Source organism: Hetaerina americana, unplaced genomic scaffold, assembly GCF_022747635.1.
Source record: "Hetaerina americana unplaced genomic scaffold, ioHetAmer1.1.p SCAF_12, whole genome shotgun sequence".
NCBI lineage: Eukaryota > Metazoa > Arthropoda > Insecta > Odonata > Calopterygidae > Hetaerina > Hetaerina americana.
Window position 1 is genome coordinate 451,280 of NW_027286292.1, and position 23,703 is coordinate 474,982.

General features: G+C 43.2%; 1 protein-coding gene across 2 annotated transcripts in view; it reads left to right on the forward strand.

The window, feature by feature from the left end:
* Positions 1–4,910: 4,910 nt before the first annotated feature.
* The window catches only part of LOC139685635 (ribonucleoprotein PTB-binding 1-like), a 146,974-nt gene continuing 128,181 nt past the window's right edge, over positions 4,911–23,703 (forward strand). For both annotated transcript variants that reach the window (XM_071582580.1, XM_071582579.1), the window contains exon 1: positions 4,911–5,234. In XM_071582580.1, the coding sequence (XP_071438681.1) occupies positions 4,986–5,234 (249 nt within the window). In that variant the 5' untranslated portion in view covers positions 4,911–4,985. The remainder of the gene's footprint in view (positions 5,235–23,703) is intronic.

Genomic DNA, 23,703 nt, shown 5'->3' on the forward strand with positions numbered 1-23,703 from the left:
TCATTTCCACTCATTCCCATTCTCTTTCACACAAGTGTTCCTACGATATCTCAAAAGTCAGTACTGGAACCCACCACATGAAATATATTGGTGGGAACTACATATTTGCACAAATATTCGACTACACTTTTCTTGCATTCACTGTAATATAATTACAGACGTGCTTTGGCATGTGTTATTTTTATGCGGAAATATCATTTCCATGGCAATTCGTACTTCATTTGAGCATGATATAGCTTTGAGATTATGAAAATTAAACAATAATAATATATTTACTCACCTTTTCGACTGTAAATGTCACACATGCTGGTATGAGTTACATTATGAGTTAAAATCTGTCTTGGCAAAGTTGCAATGTCATAATTACACTGGCATTGGCATACAGTTGCCATTCCCTCATTTATAGATTGCCATTCACAAAAAATTTGGAATATTCATGTTTTCACTGTCTACTTTTTGTTGATTTGAAGCAAAAATTTCAATGATTTTGTTTTGCTATTATTATATATTTTAATGCCAAATTTGCGGCAATAGTGAAATCAATAGTAAAATCAATAGTTCCATTGAATTTTTAAAACTTCTTCCTCGTACTTGCTATCAATGTAAAATAATTTCATACGAAATCTGGATTTCGAATTTTTGAGCCAGATTTGTTGAGGTTCCGATATTAGTTCTGTTTGCTGGGTGCCACCCAAGTTGAAAAATAATAAATGATAATTTACATTTGAAGTCTTTAAATTGGGGGGGATTTTTCGTTTCTCTATCAAATACCGCAACAAGAAAATAAATTCTCTTGGCAAAGGAAAATTCAAAACTAAGTACTTTTGTATGGTCGATAAAGACGAAATGTATACTTTTATTTAGACTATTTTTGGGAAGTTAAAATTCTCATATTATTATGTATTTTAGAGCCAATCAAGAAGGTGCTACACTGTCATATAATATGTCTCATTCTAAATCATAGTGATTTGGAATAAGTATGATGCCCCTTGCAACATCAGCAAACAGAAAAAGTTTTTGCATAATAGTTCCAGGAGGTTGTTACAGAACAAAATATACAATGATGGCAATAGAATGCAGCTGTGGAGCTCACCATTGTTTACTCTTTATCAATACTTGAGGAATTGGTTTTTATCGCAATAGCATTAACAGTCGGAAGTTACGGATCATTTAGCCCCTGTCAAATAAGAATAAAATCTTGCTTGAGCTAGTCCTAGCACACCATAGCTTGATGGATGTAACATAATACCATGACTTTATACATTGAATGTTAATAAAATCCCCTTATTAGAATTTTGTATGACATGTCATGTGAATAATTAGGAACAAATATTTAGAAATGTTAATAATTTTGCAGCCAGCCTTAATGGTGGGTGGGTAGATAACTTGTATGTTAGTTCAGAGGTCATGACTTTGGTTCCTACCAATGTGTGCCTTTGTCCACCTAGGGCAGTGATCGAAATACAATGGCTTGCGTCCCACATGTGGCTCTTTGGCCCCTTGAGTGCGCCTCTCCCACAAAATACCATGTGAGCCGTAATTTCAACACAAGTTGGCGGGGAATTCTTGAAATCAGTTAGGCTTGCTGATGACCAAGCTTTAGTTTATTAGTCAGCCAAGGGATTGAAAACTTTGCAGAGTGAATTGGAAATTCAGTGTGATAGATATGGGAAGAGAATAAATTGAAAAAAAACAAAGGATATGTGATTTTCATTAAAGAGGAAAGCTAAGTTAAGCGTAAAAATAGGAGGGCAGAACTTAGAGCAGGTGGAGCAGTTTATGCATCTTGGAAGTGCTTTGGACAAAATGGTCAAAGTAGTGGGGACATAGGGAGAAGAATTGCATAGTGCAGAGAAGCTTTCACAAGGACAAGGGAATTGAGGCAGGGACATGGGAGGGAATTGATAACAGTAAGGATGTGTAGAAAACATTCATGAAAAAACTCAATGCTTTGGGTAAAACAGCACCAAGATCACAGAGCCTGTGTTCAATCAGAACTGTACAAAACCATTGCCTTGACGTGAACAGGTGACTCTACAGACAGCACCAGGACACTGCCAACTAGATTAACGCACCACCATGAAGCACAAAGTGGATGATGGCCTTCATGTTTATAATTAATGAAAAGAATAGAAACTATTGTGAGTACTCTCTATTGAGTCGGATGGTCCATATGGTAAACACTGAAATGAACATTTTGAAGCAAATGAAGTTAAAAAAAATACTGTAATATTTACAAAGTGATTCTATGATTGGATGGCAGGGCATTGGCACTTCCCACATTATCTGTGGGGAAGACAATAATGAGGGAAAGACAATGAATCAGATGAATTATTTTAACAAAATAGATGTTTGATGGAATAGAGGGAGAAAGCAAGCATAGAGAATTGAAAAAGATTTTATTGTAGCATGAGAGGTCAGGTTTGTTTTGATGGGCGAGGCTAAGGGAAGGAGTTCACAGACTGTGTTAATCCAAAACTTACCTTAAAAATTTTATTATTATAATTTGGTAGATTACCAAATTTTAATAATAAAATAAATATCATATTGTTTATGTGAAAAATGACTTTGGGATAGTAAATAATATTTGGTAAATATTAAAATTAATTTGGTAATGATGTATTTAATTACAATTGCCTCTACTTTATAATTCTGCATGAAATCAAATAAGGCTGTGGGGGTGAACAATGTTCCTGTAGAACTACTGAATATTAAGGAAAATGAGGGAGTAAGAGCCTTATGGACTGATTTGTAGTATCTATGAGGATGGAATCTGGCCAGAAGACTTCGTGAGATCAAATTAAGTTCCTATTCCAAAAAAGGTAAAGGTTACATCATGTGAGGACTACAGGACAATAAGTTAGATATTCCACGCAGCTCAATATGTTCTCAGGATACTCCAAAAAGGGATGGAGAGTAGGGCAAATGATTACTTAGGGGATGATCAGTTTGGGTTTAGGAAGGGGAGAGGTACACATGATGCTATTGCTGTAATGAGATTATTAATGGAGAGGAATATAGAATACAATCAGGATGTATGTTTCTGTTTCGTAGATTTTGAAAAAGCATTTGATAGAGTGAATTGGGAAAAACTTCCGAGTACATAGCAGAATCTGCAACCTGTACATGTCTCAGACTGCTCAGGTGCGAGTCGGGAATGGGGAATCTGGATGGGCAGTGTTAGGAAGAGGTGTAAGACAGGGTTGATGATTAAAGAGACATGGGAAGAACTGGAGATAGGAATGAAAGTGGGAGGGGAATTCATAAAATCAGTTTGGTTTGTTGATGACCAAGCTTTAGTTTGTTAGGTAGCCAAGGGGTTGCAAGCATTGCTGAATGAATTGGAAATTCAGTGCGGCAGATATGGGATGAGAATCAATTTTATTAAAACAAAGGTTATGCGATTTTCCAGAAAGAAAAAGGCTAAGCAAAACATTAAAATAGGAGTAAAACAAATAGAGCAGGTAGGACAGTTTATGTATCTCTGAAGTGTTTTGGACCAATTTGGGCAAAGTGGTAGGAGAAGAATTCCTCAAGGCAAATAGGCTCTCACAAGGAGGAGGGAGTTAATTACAGGGATGTTGAGTAAGGATGTTTAGAAAACACTCGTCACAACTTTGATATGGAACGTTGTTGTGTACGGCGTGGAAATCTGGCCAATCAAGAAGGACAATAGAAATAGATGGGAGGCTTTTGAAATGTGGGTCTGGAGAAGGTGAAATGGTCCAAAAGGAAAACAAATGAGGAAGTACTAGGTATGGTGGGCAAGGAGAGGGGCTTGTTGTGAGAAATATTAAGGAGGTAGGAAAAATGGATGAAGGGCAATGGCATGTTGAAGCCTGTAATATATGGGAGAATATTAGGCAAATGAGGAAAGGGCAGGAACAGGATAGGGTTATTGGACAGGATGAAGGAAGTATTCAAAGATGAAGAAGGACTTGATGTAGAGTAGGCTGCTGGATTGTGTTTTGTTAGGACTCACAAAATATTTATTTGCTAGTTGTGTCCATCCAAAAACCTACCTTAACCAGTAGACTACCTTATAATAATAATAATTCTGTTTTTGGCTCAAAGAAATCAATACATAATATATATGAGGTCAAACTATAATATATAAGGGTAAACCAAAAATTTGTGTTAGTGGAACCGTTGCTTTCACGGCCACAGTACCAGCTACTTTAAATGTTGAGTCCCAACTATTCTCCATCATCACAGAAACCAGGCTCAAACTCTTCATGCTCAGATTAAATTTTCACATTGATAATGGTTGTCAAAAGTGCTGCTTTAATTGACATATTTGGTTATCCTAATTTAGCTCTATAAAGATACAGGTCGGCGAACGAGGTAATAGGGTAAATGACTTTCCTTATGTTATGACAAATGACCACACAATGCCGTGGCTGCCTTGTTTTTAAACAGAATTCCAGGAATAAACGTATTAAATAATTTACAAAACGTTGATGCATTCCTAAGAAAATGTTGTCAAATTACAAAGCAATTTTACAGCAAAAAATTTCATGTACTTATCTTTCAAGCCCACGCTATTTTTGAGTTTTCAATATGAATATGGCATTTCTTGACACATTCATGCACTACCAAAGAAAAGTGCACTCGGTTAATAATAAAGTAATTGGCAAATGAATGGGACAGAATCAATAATTGTTTTCCACATAAAACGTTCCATAAGATAATTTACTAATTATACCGTCAAACATTAGCTTATGCATAATATCGGTCCACTTTTGAAATTTTGTTTGGTGGATAATATTCAAATCCGTAGCAGAAGTTTCATTGGTCGGATAAGTTCAGCATTTCGCCAAGCGTGTCGCCCCGACCGCGCCGATCGTCATGTGGACTTGAACGTTTATAATCTCGGCACTCGGAGCAGGGCGTGAGATTGGCAAGGGCTCTCGGGGGGAAAGGTTTAATTTATACCGTTCGGTTTTCTCCACAGTACTCTTTTAAGTTGTTAGTTTTCATGCACAATGGCGGCTGGTTCAACTGAAACTTTTGCATCACCTACGCCTGGCATCGGTTGCTTTAACGAAGATCTACTGAAATCAACTCCAGATAAATTCTGGACGGGAGAGGTTGTGGCGACCGCGTCCACTGGCGGTTTTTGGGAAGATGATCCAGAAGAAAACGTCAAGAGAAGGGTGAACGAGTTGAAGAGGAAGTTCCATCAGGGTCGCACTTTGCTGATAAAGCATCTTCCAAGAGATGCCACCGAAGAGGTAAGTAAAGTTAAGCATTTATAGCAAATTCAATTCATGTTTTATGTGTTTTGTTGGGGAGAACGAGAAAGACGCGGCGTTGGGTGTTTATTCCGTTCTACGATACTCAGTGTGACGGCGCGGCTAGTTTAGATTTTAATTTGAAATACCGGTATAAATGTATTAATTACGTTACTTATATAGGTCATTTAAGACAAAATTTAAGGAACACAAATGTTGGAATGGCATTTCGCTGTTTTATAAGACTGAAAAATTGACAACTCGGAGCATCGAGTGACGTTTATATTTGGGATTTTTGAATGAATTTGTGAACTCCTGGCACTGACATTCGTGTAATTTTATAAAATAAATTTAATTTTAATATTTAGCTCGTACGTTCATCATGAAAACGATAGCTGTTATTTCATTTTTGCAAACGCCAACAATCCTATTTATGTTGGAATATTTGCATTCATTTGATGGCAATTTGGGAAATTTCTTAATTGTGCTTTTTTACAATTTGAAATCTTCAGCTACTATTGATTTGCCATTGTAAATCCCATCTAAAGAAACTCCTTTATGTAGGAGGAGTATTTAATGTTTTCGGCGTGCAATGATTGCAGTCAGACCATTACGCTTGTGACTGAATGCAAAATAATTGCAGCTGGAAGCATATGGCTTCATTAGGAGTAGGTTCAAATCATAATTGTCATTCATCTTAGCCCATTTCGGCAAAGGCCATGATAATTATTCAATTTACTTAGGCGACCCCTCGTCATTTTGCAAACACACTCTTTGTAAACGGTCCGTGGAACCCAAGACAAATGACAATTTTTATTTGTTTCATGATCCTGACTGAAACTATCGTGACATGATTTTCTTGTACGAAGTGATGTAAGGATTATTTCATGTTTCTTCTCTGCTCGAAAAAAGTAGTCTCGGCAGTTCATCAGTGGCTTAATTAAGGTGCGATGATAGGAAACAAAACTATCTGTACATTTTGAACTAGTGGTTCTCCAGATTTCTGAGTGATATTGCATATGATGATTGTAATTTTGATTTATGTGTTGTGTTTTTGATTTATATCTTCACTCATAACTAAATGGTCTGTAATATTTTAAATGTATACAGTCACTTAAATTCGAATGCGATTCCTGGGCCGAATGGAGAATACCAGGAAATTCATTCTCCACTTGGGTTCGCGGCCGCCTATGACGGCTTCACTCGGTTTAAAAAAGTACTGTTAATCTCTTTCCTAATAATAATCATTCGATTGCAATTTAGTTCTGTAGCTCGTTTTCGTGGTGATTGGCATGTAGTGATTAAATAGCAAATCGGGATTTGGCGTGTGTAGCACCGGAGTTTAATTCCTTTTTTTGTGAATCCCGAGTGGTATTTTGTCGTGTTCCTCTGCACGTGCCTCTGCTCTAACCAGTCCTCCATTGGGAGGCCATGGCAGTCTCTCCTGATTTGAACGACTGACTTTTTATTTTTCAGCCCCAGTGTATTGTTTATATTGTCGTTGGATCAGCGTCGCGATTATTCAGCATGCATACCACTGCATACATCTTGTTGTTTTGGAAATTATTTACGACGCTAATTTGTATTCCCTACTTATTTTCACTCCAGTTCGTATTTAATAATGTCCCGGAAATCCTTTTAAAAGGAGTAATCTTTTTATCCGGAAAGCGGGATATGCATTTTGTCGCAGACACGATACGCTCTTGATTTGATCGTTTAACTTAATGCGGGCGACTCCTTGCAGTAGCAGAAATTTTCATGCCAGAAAATAATCGTTCGGGAACTCGAACCATTACACATTCGTGGACAAAAAAAACGAAATGTTTTTTTCCCTGGGGTCACCAAAAACATCTGGGCAAAAAATATTCTTCCATGTAAGTGGGGAGAATTGTAATTTTAATTGCTAGCGATAAGAACTCGATTGGCAACATATCTTCGCATCTTGTATGCATTTTGTTTGGTGGTAGACTCTCGCAAAAACATTTTGTACATGGTCCATTTGGCGCTGATCTCTTTGGTCTGTAGCTTCAATTGCGTGAATGCTCAATTTGCCTCACCCTCAAAAACTGTAACATTGTTGTAGGCATAAAATGTATTGAGCACATCACTACGTAGGCTTCGTTGAAGATCTACTACGTGCATCGTCAGGTGTGATTAGAGAACATGTATGAGATTAGCGCTATGGGTCCTGAAGAGTAATTATTAACATGAATTTTACAATATTAATTTTCGTATTTTTGCTTCAAAAAATGTTATAATACTATTAATTGTCCGTACCTATATTAAAATTTATTCCGAATACTTTGTCGCTGATATTATTGTGCCCTTTTAATTCCTAAATTAACTATTTCACTTATTGCGGTAAATTACGCACTTATCTTGAAAGTCATCGTTGGCTGTGGTCGACGGCTCTGTCAAGGAAAGGAATAAAAGTAAACATGGAAATAGGAGTGGATGTCTGAAAAAAAGATAATGAATGTCACCGAAAGAAGTGCGAAAGGCTAGGTTGTGGACAAAATTTGAGAGAGTTGGGTTCCCATCGTAGCCCAACTCGGACTTCTCCCTCGACTCTGCCTTGCTCGAAACTTCAGGGTGCACGCATTTCTAGTAATATTTGGGGTGATAAAACCATTTCCGGAATCCTGCCATAACACGCTATAATTTCACCAGTGCCGCTTGTGCCTGCCATGTTCATATGGCTTTGATGGACATTGATTGGCCGACTATTGTGGTGAAGTTCGTTCCCGGGGCTTGGCTACGGTCGGCCAATCAATTTTGCCCTATGGCCTTCGTTCACCACCGCACAGCACGCCTCACCTGTGGCTGTAGTCCCCGTGTCAGTCACTAGAGCCGAGTTATCAAATCCATCCAGAGGCTCGTCAGTGATGAAGGCTATTCTGGGAATCATCGTGATTGTGAATTTGGGGCATGGGAGAATCCTTTTAAATCCCTTGAGAGCAATGATTTCATTTTATTTCTTGATAATTAATAATTTCAAGAACTCAGAAACCCGTAAGGTTTTCAAACAGGGTTAGTAGTCTTTTTTTTCAAATTAATAAATTAATTAATCAAGTCGTATTTGCCTTAACCAGTAGTAAATAGTATTGATTTGGAAATATAATGTGCGACGTTCGTTCACGGATAGATGACCCATTGATGGAACGGTTTGTTTGTACGTATTATCCGTTTCACTTCATTCCATAGCATAAGATATTCTTTGTCTTTATCGGCACGAGGTGAGCTTCACAGAAATGAACCTCGGAAGGATTCTTCGGATGGACCCAGCGACCCCTCCACCACTCCCGACGGCAAATGTTGCTGGCCACAACATTGATCTAAAGCGCGTTATGGTTTGCCCTAGTAAATGTGCGTCGGCGCTAGTCCTTGGAAGGATTCCGCCCGAGCCTCCGATTTCGGCCGGCCCAAGTTCCTCCGCAGTTATTCGGTGGTGGTCCTTGGGGGCTTCTGGCGTCTCCGGACTTCCTCGCTCTGTTTCGCCAGAGTTCACACTCGGAGGGGTGCATGCATTCGGACACGGGAAGTGCAGCAGTGCAGGGCCATAGGGCGCGGGTTCAGGAATTCATCGATGGGGACCACTGTAACTTCATCAACGTATTATTACAATAGGTAATCTCCTGGTTTAGGCACATTTTGTGCGGGCACGGGACACTCAACGATGCCATAGTAATTCCCTAGCTCCTCCTGAAGAAACAAAAAATTGGTCAAGCCCCTGGTCAAATCCGAATACATTCTACCGCACTTCATTCCGTCCAACGTGGCTATCCTATCCTTCACTTGCCTGGCCTTCTCCCCTCGGTCGTGATCTTCAACGTCCCAGCGATCCGAGTGCAGTTTTTCCTTTTATATTTTAGCTATTTTCTGTTGCTTCCTTTTGTCATTAGCCCCTTCAGTAAATATTCGATCGATAAACACACGCGCACGTGTGAGTATGTGCATGCATAAAATGTTTGTGCTCGTCAAAAGACTCACGGAGCGACAATTTAAACATTTGGCGACACCGTCGTGACAGGTATTTTAGGCATAGAAACAGAAAAAAACAAATGCGAATTCAATGATTTTTCTGTGGCGCGACCACAATCTTCAATTAAAGGAAGGAGAAGGTTCACATATATTTATGTATTAAATATATAATATTTATTTTTGTAGGTGTTGGGGAAAGGAAAAAGAATTTGGTTAAGTCGTCGTCATAGGTTCATTGGGTAAATTGTTCATTAGTCATTCGATCAATTTAGTTTAGTGTGGACCCAATGAGGAGGGAAACATTTTTCTCTCCCCTGCCATTCCATTAGGCTCCGTCCTTTCTCGGTATGGGGGTGGCGCGCGCACCCGATCTGTGTCGTCCCTGCGAGCGGGTCGACGTTCGTTTGCCGGAAAAGGAGTAGTGGACGCCGTGGCTCTCAGGTTCTCTGCCACGTCTTCCGTAGTCGTACACCTTAAGGCGTATAACTCGGTACACGGGAATTCTTTAATGAAATCGAATTTGGTCCAGGAATAATGGCGTGTATTGTACTTCATTGGTTGGAATGGCTATGCTTGAAATGATAACTAGTTTTCCAGCACACGCCCATTGGTCCGCCGTAGGTATTCATTGTTATGCGTATGCGTACGAAGAATAAACTTGCGTTAACCAAAGGTAAACATTGGTTCGATAGGCGAGGATAGAGGCCATTTTGCTCGGAACTTGGCGTTTGCTAGACAATCCCGGTGCCAGTAACAATCTTCGGCTGGGCATAGCGGCCAATGTCCGGCACCATCTCCTGATAATCTCCGTTCTATCCTGAAAAGTTCTACGAGATGAGATGACACGCCTCCGCTGCCGACGAAGGGGTTTGCGCGAATGTGCTTGCCGTTATAATCTTCGCGTAAGACGGCGCGATGTGATTCGGTCGATGACTTTCGTGGAGCTCAATGAGGCTGTGATAATCCCATTCTGTGCATTCACGGCAGCACTATTTTTTTGGTAGTCAATGGGCGTAGCTGACAAAATAGTGGCGGTCGACTGTTGCCCAACCCACCGCCGACGGACTTAATTGATTGGAATACTTGGGTCATTCCCGCTCCGAAGGTTGATGACCCGCTGGTCGACGGTATCATCACACGCACAGCGTATTTTGGTGCGTGCCATCCCAGACCGTTCGTTGCCGCACTCCCAGCTGCAAGGCCAAGGGCACATTTTCGCCCGGGAACCTCTCATCTTCCGCCCTCCCCCCATCCCTCCCCCTTTCTCGCCCGCCCCCCTGGCTTCCGCCCCCTCGCTTTCGCGCCCCCCCCCCCCAAAGCGTCGGCGCTCGCTTGCTTTTCCTCCCGAGTAATCGCCGCGGCCGACTCCCGTCCCCAGCCATAACAACACACGCACACACCATACACACCCACACACATTCTCTCGCGTTCCCCGCCCCTCCCTTCCTCACTCGGGGCATCCCCCTTCGGTGGCAGACTCACCCGCTGTCGGAGGCGTCCTTCCCTTCACTCACTCTCCTCCGATCCCTTCCCAAACTATTCAGGGCGGGTTCAGGGCTCTCATGTCACGTCTCGGCGGGGACTTATTTAATCCAGGATCAATGGGGCGCGCCCCATGTGGACATCGTGGGATGGCTTCACCGGGATGTTGTCAGTTTCCAGAAGCGTGGCATGTCGGCGACGTCACGGGTTCGCCTGGGCCGTCGCCGCAATTTGAGGATGTTGCTGCCGGGGTCTTGATTCGCCCCCCCCCCTTTTCCCCTCTTATTCGCCGGTCTCCCGTCGACTCCAGCCTCGGGACCGCATTCCCCAGAAAAGGTCGCCGCCCTCACCGCTCGGATTCCCGCGCGGAAAGTGAAGGCTGCTTTGCTCGAGGCTTGAAATGCGTGGGCATTTTTTTCCAAGTCTTCCAGGGGGGCTTCCGTAACACCATCGCAACCGAACAAATTTTATATATATTTTCTAAATACCGCGGCCGCGTGGGTAGGGCCGAATTTAGATTGTGGCTCGTTGGCCGTTGGCCCTTAGCTATATATGTACGTCCGTCCTCCTTCAATTGGGAGTTAATTTTAAGAGCCTCCCTCGTTAACTATCGTAGAGAGATGAGCACTCCCGTCAAAGTGGTGTAGAGTTTCACGCGCGTGCAGCCGCGAGGTGTGTTACGGTGCTGGGGATTGGATTTTTTTGTGCTCTTAGGAATTATTGCATTAATAGTAGAATGCTCTCTTGAGTTAGCGATTAATTTTTGCACTTATCTTGATTGATAGTCTTATTTTGTGACGCGTGAATGAAAATTTGAGATAATTTTGTTCCCCATACTGTCAACTTGGGGGTGGGAAGTGATTTGGGAGCACTCGACTTTATTTTTATTGAAATGTCGATGTTTATTTCCTTTCGTATGGCTGACGGAAAATCAATATTATACTCAGTTTGGCAAATAGCGATAAGGATAGTCGCGCACGACAATGGTAGCTCAGTGGGGAGCTCACTCGTGAGGCACGGCCTGATGAAATGTTGACCCAGGGAACTGAAATTCTTCTCTCGCGTGTTAACACTCGATCTCTACATATGTATTGCTTTTGTCACATGCCATTTTGCAATTATCTCGTGAGGTGTAAGAGGCGGTGATGAGACCGACCGTCTATGTTCAGGTTTTTGAAAAAAAATCTCATACTGCATATAAAGTATTTCTGCTATCACTGCAATATCGTCGGCGAAGCGTAACATGTTTATCTCTTCTCCATTGATCCTAATTCCGTTTAATCCGATGCCTAATGCTCCTCTTCATGCTGCCTCCGGGTACATGTTGGACGGTGCAAGTGAGAGGTTGCATCCTTATCTAACTCCTTTGTTAATTTTAGCCTCAATATGAGAGATGGAAGCCATTCAGAGGCTAAAATTAACGAAGGGGTTAGTCAAGGATGCAACCTCTCACCTGCATAGTTCAACATGTACCTGGACGAGGCAATAACAGAAGCACAAGGCATCGATCGGATTAAACGGAATTAGGATCAATGGAAAAGAGATAAACATGCTTCGTTTCGCCGACGATATAGCAGTGATAGCAGAAAACCAGGAGGATCTTCGAAGGTCACTAAACGTATTGGATCAAGTTCTACAAAGATAAAACTTGAACGTAAAAAAGACGAAGAATAAAATCCTAGTATTTGGACGAGAGAAGCGGAATACAGTAGTCAAACTGAAAGGACAATTATTAGAGCAAGTGGCTTCCTTCACTTATCTGGGAAGAGCCATCACATTGGGCGGAAGCAGCACTAAAGACATCAAGCGAAGAATAGCTCAAGCTAAGAGAATATTCACAATGAAAAGACAATTGCTGTGTTCAAAGGAGATAGAACCCCAGACGAGGCAACAATGCGTGAAAACATTCGTATGGAGCGTGGCACCGTATGGATCAGAAGCATGGACCATCGGAAAATTAGAGCAGAAAAGACCAGAAGCCCTCCAAACCTAGTGCTGGCGGATGATGCTTAAGATCAAATGGACGGATTTAATAAGAAATGATAAAGTACAGAAGAATAGACAAAGAATGGACCTTACGGCATGCCATGTAGAAAAGAAGAACCAGATGGATTGGCCACACCCTGAGGCACAATGGATTTGTGAAGAATATGATGAAAGGAAAAATAGAGGGAGAAGTGCGAAGAGGAAGGCCAAGGGATAAATACATGGGACAAATAAAGAAGAAAGTACATTGCAAAAAATACCAGGTAGTAAGCCAATCAGCATCAGATAGGGTAGGATGGAGGACTGCAGTCAACCAATCTTAGCATTGAAAGACCAATGATGGTTCTCATACTGGCCGAGAGTGGCAGTCAGGAATTGAAGCAAACTGAATCTACGACGGCGATATCATCACATCTCGTCCACTGATTTCTTCTGCCTCGATATAGCTGCTTCTTAACTTGCCAGAATCCAATGTGCTCCGAGTCCATTGTCCGCGGGGCGGTGCATGTGGCTCAGCGTGGCGGGGGACACCCGGAGAGCGTTCCGCCTGTCGTGTCCGCGGCGAGGGGGGTCGCGGCCCCGAAGTGGGCCTTCCGCCCTCGCCCCACGGGGGGCTACTCCAATGGGGGCGCAAAATGCGTCCCGACGAGAGAATGATCTCGATGTCAACCTCACCCGAGGTTTAGATTGGAGACCTCTGATCACGACCGCCGTATTCATTATGACTCCCACATGCGCGGGTCTTCGCCCCCGGGGGCTCCCGTCCCCCTCGGGTATGCCCGGTCGGAAATGGGTTAGCTGTGAGGCCGCCTTCACCCTGCTCACCGCCCCACCCGTCTCTCTCTCCCGTGGCGTAGAGTCGAAAAGTTGACAATGTGATGCTCGTTTTCCGGTAGAGACCGTCGATATGCCAAAGTAACGATATGCTGGGATATTTTTCCAGAACCTTTAATTATTGTGTGTACCGATCAATATCGCTTCGTTGAACCTTTGATATGATGGTCTTCACAACTAGCCGAATCGCTTTGGGTCCCGTTTCTCAAGGATACAAGTCAATTGACGGGTCCTCGGTAAACAATGCCGATGCCATATGAAATATCCAATGCCACTTATTCACGGAAAATATACCGTGATATATGTGGAAAATTTTTATATCCAACCGAAGATCATACGAGGGGCACTACGAGAAATTGTAAATTTATGGGTCTCCATATCCTTTGAGAAACGAAGCCCTGCTCGATATGGGCAAGGTGTTTCGTAAGTATATCATGCAGCTGGTGGCCAACCTAAGATAATCATTAATTTGATAAATTTAATGTATGGAAAACATCTGATAAACAGGATTCGGAATTTGCATGTTTCTTAATGAACTCCTAGATCTAAGATTGGGACTCTTGTTTGATGTGCGCAAACTTATAATTGAGTTCAGGATGTAAAAATCATTCGCATTGACCGGGATTCGAACCCGGAACCCTCGGTGTCCGGCAGAGTTCTTTAGCCAGTAAAGCTACCAATGCGATCTCTTACACTTTGAGATTTTGGGGTCTTTGAAGGAACAAGATATTGTGGCGTAATTCCGTGCACACAATGTCACAGGCATTCGTGGACGTGCGCGTTGCTCCACAGTCCACGAGGCTATGACCGACGTTTCAATCAATACTGTTTACCTCTTTTGTCCAATCAAAAAAAACTGCGGGAGTGACCGCGATAGTAACTTTTAGCGGAGTCATCCGCTAAATGTGCACTACGATGCAACAATTTCAAATCACCAAATTCATTCGCCTTTATCGGTATTCGAACTCGTGATGTCTGGAATTACCCCTAGTGTTTAAAGTTCGCTTAAACCACTTGGACTGGCGTGCATCGCGCCCGACATTGTATATTTCCTTTAAAGCCCCAAACATCGCGGAGTGTAAGCGGACGCGTCGGGAACCGGCTAAAGCACTCGGCCGAGCATCGAGGGATCCCGATCAAGGCGAATGATTTTTGCCCTCGGAAATTGCTGAATTGTAGTGAGCATTAAGCTGACGACTCCGTTAATAGTTACTGTCGCGGCATCTCCCGCAGTTTCTTGAAATTAATTATTAAATGTTTATCATTCTTTTCCCATGCGACAAGACCTTTTTTTTTCAATGTTACAGTGTTCCATTCATATACATTAGTCTGTCTCATTCGCTATTTCTGTAATGGAGACTTCCATTCGGCACCGATCAGTCGAGGGCGTTGCAGATGTGTTTCGCTCTGCCGCGTTCGCTGAGGTCCTCGAGCTATTGCATCGTCAGCCTCGTCCGTCGTGCAATCGGTCGTAGCCCAAGGAATCCCCTATCACTCTGGCATTGGTGTCTCGTCTGCGGGCTGAGCAAGTGGGGAGTATTAATGTGGGGGAAGGAAGATAAGGGAAAATAAATGAGTATTTTGGTAAATCTATTTTTAAAAAGGGAAGAGTAGCGCATCACAGCCATTGCCGCCTGCATGTTTGGGTGGGGGGGGGGGGGGTAGAAGGAATCCATGGACTCAGGTCGATGGTTGTTCTTGCTTACAAAAATAATGAAATCGATTTATTTAAAATAATCCCGTTTCAGCAACACATTTTCATTAATTATTGAACATTTTTTCAATTTAATGCATTTTTAACACATTCTTCGTAAAGATGTCTCCTCTACCTTAGCTCATTTACTCAAAATATATGTTGGGATATATTATTTTTAAGTACTAAACCCTATGAAAATGTAATATCCGGTCTTGAAGGTTGGGAACATGATAATATTCTTCACCCAGCACTTGATGCTGGTAGCAGTGAGGCCCACACCCTTAGGTGGCACTCATGGATTGGTTCTGCGCTAAAGGCGATTCGTGGAAATACGAAATTGTCCGCCTTTCTCTCAGGACATAAACTTTGCATGCCTACATAATCTCTCCTAAGAGAATGCCTCTCTACCTAAATGTACTACAGCTGTTAAATGTTGTGTAGAGCTTATTCCTCGTGCCCTGGTCATACATCAATTTATTCCGTAACCTGATTTATGCGTGTGGTCACTTGCTATTAATTTTAAAAATACGCTCTGTTTTACGACGTATACCCAACGATTGATTACCCGCTGGTTTTGCGTCAACTTTGTCTTGTGAAAATTCCTGGAAGATGTACAATAGTAATGATGATATTTGATGCAAGTGTAGTGATGATATGCAAATTTTTCCGTTTGCTAGCTTCTAAAATGATTGTATCTAGCATTCAAACGCTCGTGTGATACAAATCGATTATAATATTCGCACAATCACTGGAACTATATAGGCGAGCTGATGGCTAATATGATATTCAGATAAGGTACATTTAAGCCACCGTATGCATATTTGTAGAGAACTCGAGCGACATCTTTTGCGGTAGCATCCCTGGGTAAATTTTCCTTGATACTTCTTAATGTATCGTCACTCTTCTTCCTCAGGCGTAACCCCCTTACCTGTCAGAGCGTGCATCTATCCTGGAAAAATCATTTAATTTATGAAGATAATCGTACGGTGACCAAAATTTTAGTATTTGAGCATTTGATTACATGTTATTATTATAGGTAATCTACCGGTGAAGGTAGATTTTGGATGGACACAACTAAATAAAATATGTTTTGTAATTCCTTAAAAAACAAAACCCAACATCCTACTCTACTACAAGCCCCACCTCATCTCCGTACACCTCCTTCCTCCCTTCATCCCGTCATACATCCCTATTCTATTCCTTCACTTACCTCGTTTGCCTATCACTCTTCCCTCTCTCACAGTCTTCAACATCCCACTACCATTTCTAGAAATCTATCATTCTTCATCATTTGGCAATGATGTTCGTCAATGCATGCCTTACTTACTGGAGTGCAGTAGAAATGGGGCCGTAAGTGCTTACTATAGGTATGTCTGCGTTTTCCTGTTAGGTGGACCCGGCTCTGACGTCTGCCTGGTATCTGAAAGGCGGATCAAAGCACGGGGGCGGCGGGAGGGCATTGGTGTGTGGGGGCGGAGGGTGCCTTTGCCGGTCAACGCGAAGGCACCCGACGCTTCGATCGGCTCCCATGTCACACCCGTGGCTCGAGCGCGTCTCTCTCTCGAGACCGCCGGCGTCAAGGAACTCCCTCCGTCCGACGCACTCGGAGGGAGGGACTTCTTTAAATGCCGTGAGAACTGTTAGCTCTAAGGTGCGTCGGGGGTTTTGGGGGGGGGAGGTCGGGAAGACTGCGTCGTGACTGTGCGGGGTGGGGATTCGACTCGTCCGCCGCACTCCCCCAAACGGAGTGTGGACGGGAATTGAATGTGTAATCGCTGAGGCGGGAGTGGGTGAACGCCCGACGCGAAATGTACCGAGCCATCCTGAGCACACGCTCGATGGTGATTTATATTGGAGGCATCCGGCCGGCCACTGTAGTCACGTGGCGTGAAATAACTCCCACTAAGGTGAGCAGTGGCTTCTCGCGTAATCACAATAGTGAGTATTGCTAGGTATGCCGGATGCGACATTTAAGTACCCCATTGTCGTTGTGCCGCCAGCACACGTTATTTACTGTAGCAATACGATTCGAATTGTTCCGTCACAATTGTAACGGTACCGTAACGGACGATATACCGAAAGCTGAGGACGACTCTCTGCTAATTTTGGATAAGTCGGCCTGTGTCACGTGTGGCATATGTCTCTCAGTGTTTGCTTGGTGCTCATTTTCAGCGAAGGTTAAGTCGAGTTACGCCGTCTGACCAAGGGGAGTCTGGACTTTCCGAACACCAAGCTTGTTTAAACTATAGACTTCAGTGATGTTCTTGATGTCATATGTATTTTGAATATTTAGATAACGCACGTTTAATTTATCATCGAGAGAAACACTAAGCCGTCATTTAGAGTTCCATACGGAGATTGCGCAATTCAGTTTAATCTATAAGAGGCTCTAGCTAAAAGAAGTCTCTTCCTTCCCACCGCCGTAGAAGGTGATTTTGCCAGCGAAAATGCTAATAAATCCTCGTTTGTTTCATTTTTGTGTAATTTATGGTTTTTTTTACTTTTGCCACCAAAGTGTTAACTATCGTTTCACAAGCACTTTCATGTACACATAAGAAATGCAATGTTTATTTTTGTAACTTTGCGTTACATCCTGTCTACTGGAATAAGATGCTTTTTGTGAAATAGTTTCTTATTTAATTCGTACGGATAAGCAATTCAAATCTTCTTAAGAATTGCACTCATTTGTGTTAATGTAATACTGTGTAATGTAGTAAAATAAAAACTACCGACTGCGCCCTCGGGATGGACATGAATGGTACTTGACACATGCGCCTACGACGCCCAAACGATAGCGTTAGATATCGAAAAACTGATTTTATTTGGAGAAGGATCAAGGTAAATGAATGTTGCCGGATCCCGTGCACTCACGTGCAAAGAGTCGGAGAAACGGAATTACAAGTGGAGCAGCAGTGCAGTGAAAATGTTGCATTACACAAAATGTTCATGCAATATTTTCCCATCTTTTTGAGAGTTCGTAGAATGATAGAACTGACGATGGTTGTGAAAAGCTCGAGGGTAGGAGATATTTGTCGTTGTGTCGCAGCGAAATTTAAATCAGAAGCTCTTTTTTCTCGTCCTGTCAAATGGCATTTGCTGTGCTGATCGTAGAGGCATTCAATGCCTCGACTGTTGCTACCAGTACCAAGGTCACCAGCTGATATAAGCGTTTTCACTCGGTGCACGTTTGCACGCGGGCTTAAGCCCGCGTGGTCCATTTCAGTCCCCGCCCCACTCCGAAAATTGTCTTGCTTCGAGTATCACGCGCAACTTTTTGAACCTGGAACGTTGATACTCTTACGGTTCTTACGGAAATATGATTTCATTACAACGGGAACATTGTGCATTCAACTATCAATATCCTAGGTTCGGATACTCGAAAGGAACCGGGTACTGTGCTTTCTAACGTTAATAGGTAGACTAAGGGGAAGGAACGGCCGAAGTGTAGCGTAACTTCTCAATTAACTATTTCAGCGGATCCATTTGGGCCTTAAAGTTACAACAAAAGTTAAAACGTAAACGCCTGGCCATCATCCCACTGGTTTCCTTGGTGGGTGAGTATGGAGATAGTCCAAAGCCCTAGAAAGCCTAAAAGCATTGGGTATCAGTGGGTGGAATCTAACGATGAAGTCATATTTAAGCGATGTAAATTTTTTTTAAACTGCTGGCTGTATAGTGAAGGAATATGAATATTTCAGCGACTACTCTACCTAATGCTGAACGAGCAATGCAAAAAAACTCTTGCTGAACCCCCACTTCCCAGCAGAGGATTTGCATTCTTCTGGAGAGTTTTTTTCCTTCATCCTTTTCCGTGAGTTCCATCTCCATTGAATTATTGTACCGTCGTGGCCTGATTTCTATTCGTGAACTTAGTGAGGAAAAGCCATATGGAAATAGATTGGAGGCGGCAGGAACGGTATAAGGTTTTTTCAATTTTCGTGCGTTGGACGAAGTTCGTGAAGGTAGACTGACACCGTTTTTCTCTGTCCATTCGAATAGGCATCGATGATATGTTTAGATTATTTTATCCAAGTATGCCCTCACATAGCCTTGACGTGGTGTGAGGGTTTGTGTGTTCCGATGACTCCTAGAGCTGTGCTGGCGGGAGCAATGATGATTGCTCCCCGTAGGGTCACCCATGGTAGTTAGTTCGTAGGTTAGGAGCCAGACGAATGGTAGTCTGTTCCTCAAAGAGGAGGCTGCGAAGGCGTCTGACCCCAGTGGAGCTACCATTGAGTGATGGTGTCACGTTAAAAACACTATTGAGGAAGGCAACGGGAAACCACCTCAATTATTATTCCCAAGACCTTTATGATGGACAGTATAGAGAATATATGTCCTGACAACAACGGGACTCGGCCCAGTCGGCCGTGTGTCGTGCTCGGCAGCGTGAGAGGCAAGCCTTCCGCGGTGGTCATCTCACGAAATTCTTGCACAGCGAAACCGATAGCAGCGGGACAGAAAATGCAGAAGAAGAAGACCGAATTCGAAGAGGAACTTGGAATGTTAGGACAATAAAATTAAAGAATTCAAAGCGAGATGTGGAAAGGGGAAATATAAATATTTTAGGTCTATGCAAGGTGAGATGGAAGGATAGCGGGGATTACTGAATTGATACTTTTAGTAAAGTAATATACAGTGGAGGAAACGAGAGCCAACGAGGGGTTGCCATAATATTGAATAAAAGTGTAGGAAGAAGCATAGTGAACCTAGAGCAAGCAACGGATAGAATGCTACTAGTAGAAGAGATAAGAGAAGAACCGACGAACTTGGTCATTATTCAGGGTTACATGCCACTAAGTAACCATAAGAAGAAAGGAGTCGGTAGGACATACGATCAGTTAGACGACATAATCGCGTGTTTTCCTGTAGAGAAACATGCGATGTGATGGGGGATTGGAATGCAACGTAAGGTGAAAGAAGAAGTGGGGGACTACGAATTTCGTACGAGGAATGACCGCGGGGAGAACGAAATTGAATTCTGTGGGAGACAGTGGTTAGTCATCACCAACACTTGGTTTAGACGCCAAAAAAGGCGTAGGTATACATGGGAAATGCCAATTGACTCAGAAAGGTATCAGTTCGTTATATTAACTCCTCGAGCAACACGTAACTTGAGTCTGCTGATTCCAAATTTCCGTCCCTCGATCTCTCAACGTTCCCTTTTCCATCGATTCCATGCTACATTCAATTCCCTAACCATTCAGTATCTTTCCCTGGACCTCTCTTCCTCATTCACCGCTCTTCCCGGAAGCGGCTGCGGACTCCGATCACAATAAAATTGCTGTAAATTGTGGCGTCCATTTCAGTTAATAGGGAAAGGACAAGGAAACCATGGTTCAGGGATAAGATAATTACAAAGATAGATGAGAGAGGGAATTGGAAGAATATAAACACAAGAGTTAGGCGAAAGTAAATACCATGAAAACCATAAACACAGTAATCAACCTGAAGTTCGGTTTAGTAGGTGATGGTAGAGATCACCCAGTACTAAGCCCTATACGGGGTGTGATAATTCACACATCAGGTTAGGGGGGCCAGTTCCTTTCCCTGTGCCGGTTATGGTTTCCCAGGAAGACGTGGTACCCGAAAAATCCCATAGCTTGGGTGGAGCTGCAGATGCCCAGAGTGCCTTGCCCGGGAATCGAACCCGTGACCCTCCGGTCAACAGTCCAACGCTCTACCCACTGGACTACCGCGACCCACGAAAGTAAATACAAAGAGTAAATAATAAATAGAGACGGGTAACAAATAAAGCCAAAGAAGCACGCTGGAAGACGCAGTGCGATGATATGGAAAGTTTGCAGAGGAAGGGTGAAATTGGTGCACTATATAAGAAGGTTTAATCACTCTGGGGAAGTAAGAAGAGCAAATCTGTGTTTACACTCAGAGATAAGGCGGGTAAAATAATGTTTGAAACCAAAAAATCCAAGAGAGATGGAAGGAATACATGAAAGAACTGTATGGTAAACGACTTAGGCCAGCAAGGTCAGGCATAGAAAGAGAACATGACGTAGATGAAGATAGCCATAGTCCAGGCATCCTCGAAGATGAGAAAGAATGGGTGTTAAGGGAGATGAAATCAAATAAGGCCGTGGGGGTGGACAAAATTCCTACGGAGCTACTGAAAGATTTAGGAAAATGTGGGAGGAAGAGTCTATATGGGCTGATTCGTAACATCTATGAGGAGGAAATCTGGCCGGAAGACTTGGTGAGATCAGTGTTGGTTCCTATTCAGAAAAAGGCACAGGCTACATCATGAGAGGGCTACAGAACAGAAAGTTTGATTTCCCACTCGGCCAAAGTTGTTCTCATGATCATCAACGGAAGAATGGAGAGCACGGCAAATAATAACTTAAGGGATGATCATTTTGGGTTTAGGAAGGGAAAAGACACGCGCGATGCTATTCCGGTAATGAGATCACCAATCGAGAGGAATATAGAATATCATAAGGATGTGCTTACCTGTTACGTAGAGATCGAATAGGCGTTTGATTGAGTGGATTGGGAAACGCTTATGAGTATATTGCAGGTAATAGGAATAGTTTGGAGGGACAGGAGGCTAATCCGCAACCTGTACCTGCAGGTATATCAGACTGCTCAGGTGTGAGTGGGGAACGGAGCGTTCCGTTGGGCAGTGGGAGGAAGAGGAAAGTCAGGGTTGTTTACTACTCGTATCACCGTTGCTCTTCAACGGAAATGTGGAGGAAATGATAAAAGAGGCTTGGGAATAACTGGAAGTAGGAATGAAAGTCGTCGAAGAAATTGTAAAATCAGTTAGGTTTGCTGATAACCAAACTCTTAATTTGTCAGTCAGCCAAGGGATTGCGAGCATTGCTGAGTGGATTGGGAAATCAGTGCGACAGATATGGGATAAGAGTCAATATTAATAAAACAAAGTTTATGCGATTTTCTAGAAATAAAAAGGCTAAGCTAAGCATTAAAATAGGAGTAAAAAACTAGAGCAAGTAGACCAGTTTACTTATGTCGCAAGTGTTTTGCACCAACACCGTCAAAGAAGTTGGGACGTAAGGAGAAGATTTGCGGTAGCAAAAGAGGCTTACACAAGGAGTGAGTTGATGACAGGGGCGTCGAGTTAGGATGTTAAGAAAAACTCGTCAAAACGTTGATAGAGAGCGTAGTTATGTACGGCGCGGAAACGTGGACACTGAAGCATGAGGATAAACGTAGATTGGAGGCTTTCGAAATGTGGGGGTGGAGAAGAATGGAGAATGTGAAAAGGACCGAAAGAAAAATGAGGAAATACCATGCATGGTGGGCAAGGAGGGGGATTGTTGGGAGAAATCATGAGGAGGCAGGACAAATGGATGACAAGCAAATTGATTGGCAGAGGGCTTTTGAAAACTGTGATAGAGGGGAGAATGTTAGGCGAACGAGGAAAGTGCAGGAATGGGATAGGTATGTTGAACGGGATGAAGGGAGGAAGGAAGTATACGGAGATGAAGAGGAGCTTGTTGTAGAGTAGGATGTTGAATTGTGTTTTGTAAGGAGAATTAAAATATCTATCTTTAGTTGTGTCTATCCAAAAGCCTACCTCGACCGATAGATCACCTGGTAGTCATCTGAGTTTTGTCGTTTCTACGGGAATCCCCTCAACTGGCTGATGTCCCGAGGAATTCCCGACCGTTCCGCTTGAATGCTAAACCCGCAAGGGATTACCGAAGCCACCCATTGTGTAGGCAGTTGCTCGATTCGAAGGTGGAAAAGGTGCGGTCTCGTCATCTAATGTGTACTCTCCATCGCTAATGTGTCGCTAAGATATCAGTGGCTGAGTGTCAATTGCTCCCACAAGATAATGCAAAACAACGATCGTTTGTAGCCCGGCGAAATGGAGTGTTGTTGCCTCGGCGAATGCATGCCTTGGCCGACTCCCGAGCGCCCTCAGCCCAGCCCCCGTCCTCTCGGGGTCTTATTCCGGCCATCCGAGGCGTGGACGACTCCCCCCCGGGACCAACCTTTCACATGTGTCGAAGCAATGTCCCGAATATCACATTCGGATGCTTTCGGTGAAGTCTTTCCCCGAAGCCTCCGGGAGCGCGCCTCTTCATTCCCCGAATAACATCCCTCGGCTCATTGCCAAAGTGAAATAAACTTATATAACTCAATTCACCCTTCTACATATTTGACCTCACCCGACGATATTATTTCGGGTGGATGCACTCGTGAGAATTCGGGCGGCACTCACGTGTTCCGATGCCATCGATTCAGTTGGCGGGCCCGCCCCGTCTGGCCCCCTCCCGCTCTCCTCCCCCCGCCCCCCGGATCCACTCGCCCTCTCGATCAATTTCCTTGGAAGACTCCTGGGTTTTCGCGGAGATATTTCCGTATGGATTTTATCCGCTCTTTTGCGTTTCGCGTGCAAAGGGAAACGTACTTATGCACTCACTCGCCGACCTCTCCCTCTCCTCCCTCCCGTCCTCTTCTTCCTTCCTCCCTCCAACCCGCGCGGCACGGCGATCGTTAAAGGCT